General features: G+C 39.0%; 1 protein-coding gene across 1 annotated transcript in view; it reads left to right on the top strand.

Annotated features, from left to right (window-relative positions):
* Positions 1-2,662: 2,662 nt before the first annotated feature.
* Positions 2,663-5,330, top strand: part of SLC5A8 (solute carrier family 5 member 8) — a 19,815-nt gene continuing 17,147 nt past the window's right edge. Inside the window, exons 1-3 of the mRNA XM_015818156.1 lie at positions 2,663-3,013; positions 3,769-3,834; positions 5,027-5,078. Coding sequence (XP_015673642.1) covers positions 2,663-3,013; positions 3,769-3,834; positions 5,027-5,078 — 469 coding nt within the window. The remainder of the gene's footprint in view (positions 3,014-3,768; positions 3,835-5,026; positions 5,079-5,330) is intronic.

Here is a 5,330-nt window from a genome sequence, read left to right as displayed (position 1 = left end):
CCAAAAGGATAAAGTTCAAATAGGTGTAACTGATCTTTTACCATTAAGGTTTAAGCAGCATTTGAACAGAACTGGATGTGACATTTCAGCTCTTTGCTTCCCAGAACTGAACACTAATTATAATTCTAGTGACATTCATAAGGACTTTCTAATTTTCTACATATATTACTGAATACATTTTAAAAACCAACTCATTAAAAACAAAGAAATATATAACACAGAAGGCTGCAGTTATATAGTTATTGGGTAACTATAATAACAGTAATATACACATTGTATGAGTATGTATACCAGGTTTGTCTTAGCAGGATTCTCAGGAAATAATTAAGCAATCAAGAATCCAGAAACTTGTGAGAATTCAATTTTTATGGCAGTAAAGCTATAACAACAGAATTTCAGTGACTTGTACAGCTTTGTATCAGATACAAGGTTTATTTATACAATCAGTGCTCAAATTTCTATGCCTCCTTTTTTTCTGACCACACCATGTAAAGAGCCAGGAGTAATTATTTTGTGTGCAGGAGATACAGTTATTATTTGTTCTCATTCTAGTAACAGCCTGTTCTAATATGGTTTTCTTTCAACCATGTGAGAACTAATTTTCACAAGACATCTAGAACTCTAGAAAGAGTACAGAGTACAGAGTACAGAGAAGAGCAACAAAGGTGATTAGGGGACTGGAGGCTAAAGCATATAAGGAACGGCTGCTTGAATTGGGTATGTCTAGTTTAATGAAGAGAAGGACAAGTGGGGACATGATAGCAGTGTTCCAATATCTCAGGGGCTGCCATAAAGAAGAGGGAGTCAAGCTATTTTCCAAAGTGCCTGGAGGCAGGACAAGAAGCAACGGGTGGAAACTAATCAAGGAGAGAAGCAACCTAGAACTAAGGAGAAACTTCCTGACAGTGAGAACAATTAACCAATGGAACAACCTGCCTCCAGAAGCGGTGAATGCTCCAACACTGGAAGTTTTTAAGAAGAGACTGGACAGCCATTTGTCCGAAATAGTATAGGGTTTCCTGCCTGAGCAGGGGGTTGGACTAGATGACCTTCAAGGTCCCTTCCAACTTTATTATTATTATTATTATTATTATTATTATTATTATTATTATTATTATTATTATTATTATTATTATTATTATTATTATTATCATTGTCTATAGGTTTATTATTGCTCTGCCCCATAGATCTAAGCAAAACAGTTTGGCTTTAATGGAGATTAATTTTACTAATTAGCAGACCATGTTTACATCTATCAGATATCATAACATTGGAGGCAATTTATTTTAGTGAAGAACTGAGCAGATTTCTCTGGCACTGCACATCTGGGAATGTATATATCTCTCATTCTGGGATGGTTGCATAGGTGTTCCATTTATATTTCTGCAAATGTAATGTTCTGGCTAGCAAAGTACAGAACAGGAAGTTGGAACAACCAATCAGCACATAGGACGCGCACCTCCACAGTTGGGATTTGGGTGGTGTGTGTGTTGAAGGTCTGCAGCTATCTGCAGCCTATGCCTTACCAAACAAGCCCTACATGCAGTTGTGGGCAACTCTATAGTAAGCTTAAGTCTACTTTGAAGCTGAGTTCATATATCATTCTAAAATAACATTGTTCAGAATTGTTTATTAACTAAACCATTATTGATTGAATTTACATGATGTATGGGCTGTTTAACATAGTTTATAACCTCACCAGCTCCTATGTTGCCAACCAAATCATATTAAAAATGTATCAACTTTGCCATGCAGGTATTAGCTTGGGTGGGGGTAACAGGAAGAATCACTCACAAATATTCTACCTGCTTCTAGAGAAACTGGGGGAAGGATCCATTCATTCCTGCCTTGGTATATACGTGGAGGAAATGGAGGAATCAATTTGCCAGCAGAGATTAAATAGCAAACACACACAAATGAACACCTTCTGAGACCAAAGATGGTATTAGTCAGACAATTTAAATGAATAAATTAATGGAGGCTATGGATTCCTGGCACTATGCTTAAACTGGGCGCTGGTTCTCAGGACATCACATTACGAGAATCCAGCACCTTGAATAATAGGAGATAGTAGCTGGGCGGTAACGGGGATTACTATGCCACTCCACGCCCTCCGGCCACCACTTGTACTCCACAGCTGAGAAAATCTTCCTGGTCTGGACCGGTTAGGGCTGTTCTCCCTTTCCCTCCCCTTTCGATGCTCGGAATGATGACACTGCTCCAATACTGAACCCGGGGATAAAAAGGAGCCTATCCATTAAGTGGCTCCTCAAGGAGCACGCTTAGTAGGTTTGGTTTCCAACCCCTTCAAAGACGGCGGCCGGGAAAGGGCGACAGGAATCAACACCGGGATAGCTTGTTGTTGGGCGCGGGGCAGGGGACAAGGAGGCGAACGGCCAAGCGCCAGCCAGGGAAACCCGGCCAGGAGGCAGCGGCTCCGTCCTGAAGGAGAACGGCAGCAGTTTCGGGAGTTGTGCGAAGCGAAGGTTGCCGGCGAAGCGACCGTCTCCTCAGCAGAGCCCGCCGAGTTTTGCCCGGCTTGGGAGACGCTCGGGCAACCAGACAAGTCGAAGGCGCGCGGTGAGCGAGGAAGCGAGGCAGGCGGTCCAAGAGCGCCCCCCGGACTCTTCGCCCGCTCGGCGGAGGCGCACCGAGCTCATCCATGGTCACCTGCAGAAAAGTCGGGGGGTTCGCCGTCTGGGACTATGTGGTCTTCGGGGTCATGCTGTTAATCTCCGCGGCCATCGGGGTGTACTACGCCTTCGCGGGCGGTGGCCAGAGGAGCCGCGAAGCCTTCTTGATGGGGGGCCGCAGCATGGCAGCTTTACCCGTGGCGCTCTCCTTGACGGCCAGCTTCATGTCGGCGGTGACGGTACTCGGTACCCCCGCCGAAATCTACAGCTACGGGGTCATGTTTAGCCTCTTCGCCATCGCCTACGCACTGATGGCGGTTATAAGCGCTGAGATCTTCCTGCCCGTCTTCTACCGCCTGAAAATCACCAGCACCTACGAGGTAAGGGGGCCAGCTAGCCTTACCGGGCTCCGCTCCTACTTGCTTTCTGGAGAGGCACTCGCCCGTTTCTCCTTGGCTGCTGACTATTGTTTTATCCACATACTAGTAATTGTACACAAGCAATTACTGTCATATTGTTTTCTACATTCCACCACTCGTTTTCTGAACTCTTCAACTAGGAGGTGGAGGTTAGAAGGAGTTGAAAATGCTCTGCAGCTTGTCCTTATAGAACTGGACTCTGCAGCTGAATCTTCCATTACCTTGTGATCCCAGCAGGCATGAAAATAATTCAGAGTAGTTTCTCAAGCAACTTGCTATGTGGACGTCAGTTCCCAGAATTCCCCAACCAGCATGCATTCATATATTTTAAAAGTTGCTAACATTGATTTAGACTAGAGCACGGAACAGCTTCTGGCAAATGACTTGGCTTCCTTGTCATATAGCCGCCTGGCCTAGATTATGCTGTCTGAAGTGATTGTTTCACTTTACAAAATGAAATTATGTGTGACTCAATAAACGTCTTATGGGATAATAATAATCATGAAACCTTGTATTGGATGCAACAAAAGAATTGTGTATAGAATAAAGCTTGATGAGGAATGTAGATTTATATAAACAGTAGAATGACAAAGGTTGGCAGAACAAAGCATGGTTGAAGAGTTAGACAACTCCTCTCTAAAGTAATAATTCTTCAGTAAAATGTTAATTCTTCCATCAAAATTACACAAATGTTACAAAGTATTTGTTTATTTCAGTACCTAGAAATGCGGTTTAATAAACAGCTGCGCCTGTGTGGAACAGGGCTCTTTATTATATTGACGGTAAGAAAATTAATTTTATACGTTTCTTTTAATGTATGACATTTCTAAAGTAAATTGATTCAGCCTTCTATCTTTCCAAGGTCAGTAAAATGAGGACCCAGATTGTTGGGGAAAATATGCTCATATTATAAAACAGCCCAAAGACTGCTGTAAAGCACTATGGGGATGTATATAAGTCTAGGTGCTATTGCTATTGCTAAATTTTAATATTTAATAGCTCTGCAGTAGATTACATAACTAAGAAATTTAATGTAGTGTAAATAATAGTTGTAAAATAAAGTTGATTTTTAAAAACAGATATGAAGTTATGAACTATATTATTTTATATGGACTAAATTGAAGTACGAAGTAAGGGAAAATCTTCACCCCCGTGACAAAGAGAGTTTGATTGCTTATTTAAGTTATAATAAGATATTTAAATAAATATGCTAAAAAGTTTTGAACTAAATCTTTTGAACAGAAAAATGTTCAAAACTTCTTTATATCCCGTAAAGAGGTATATTTGCCATTTAGCTCTTTATTTGGAATATATCTTGGATTTAAATCTAAAATAATTTAAGGGTTTCTTCAGTCATCTTTTACTCCATTAAAATTTTCATTATCCTAAAAATTCTCTGGCATAGTGGAGATGTTTCCTGAACAATATGAGATGAGCTAGAGTAGATTTCTTGTCAATGTCAGGAGTTTACTATCACATAACATAGTTTACTTCTCAAATTATGATTATCAAAAGAAAAACAAATGTTAATCAACTTGAGATCTTTGGATCTCAATTTCTAACTGTGAATGAACCTTGACCATTTTTGAAATCTTTAGTTGTTCAGGAACTCAACAATATTCTTAAAGAACCAGTTTGTTTATTTAAGTCAAAATTTATAGGCCACCAATCTCATTGTAATAAGTGACTGAGTGGCTTGCAAATAATTACTGTTACTTTGCCTGTAGTAATATTCCAAACAACAATGTTCTGCATTTTATCCTGATTATGATAGCTTCTTATTTATTCTAAAAATTAAAACTATTCTTCTTTTATTATATTTTGTGTAAATGCTATTGAAACCTATCACTTTTATCAACACATCTGTCATATATTGTTTGGATTTAATTCGTCATGCAATTCTGTACTGTACTGTTTCCAAATAGTTCTTGGAATGCCAAGATGAACAGTTTGTGTTGTTTGTTTATTTTTTAGATACTTTACACTGGAATTGTCATTTATGCTCCAGCCTTAGCTTTATATCAAGGTAACATTAAAAATATATATATTTAATAACAAATAAATTAATGCAGAACAATTTTGAAATTTTTCAACTATCTGCTGAATCTGAACATGTTTATACAACTCAAGTTGCAATATCAGAACAATAGGTATAATAATGTTGAAAAGTGATATAACTAAATTATGCTACTCAGCTGTAAATAGCCTAGGTTAATCAATTCTAAATATTAAATAAAGATTCACATGGATTCTAAAAGTATTACAGGTAATCCTCGAC

Source organism: Protobothrops mucrosquamatus, unplaced genomic scaffold, assembly GCF_001527695.2.
Source record: "Protobothrops mucrosquamatus isolate PMUCROS unplaced genomic scaffold, P.Mucros_1.0 scaffold687, whole genome shotgun sequence".
Classification (NCBI taxonomy): Eukaryota; Metazoa; Chordata; class Lepidosauria; order Squamata; family Viperidae; genus Protobothrops; species Protobothrops mucrosquamatus.
This window is presented reverse-complemented; position numbering and strand designations above follow the sequence as displayed.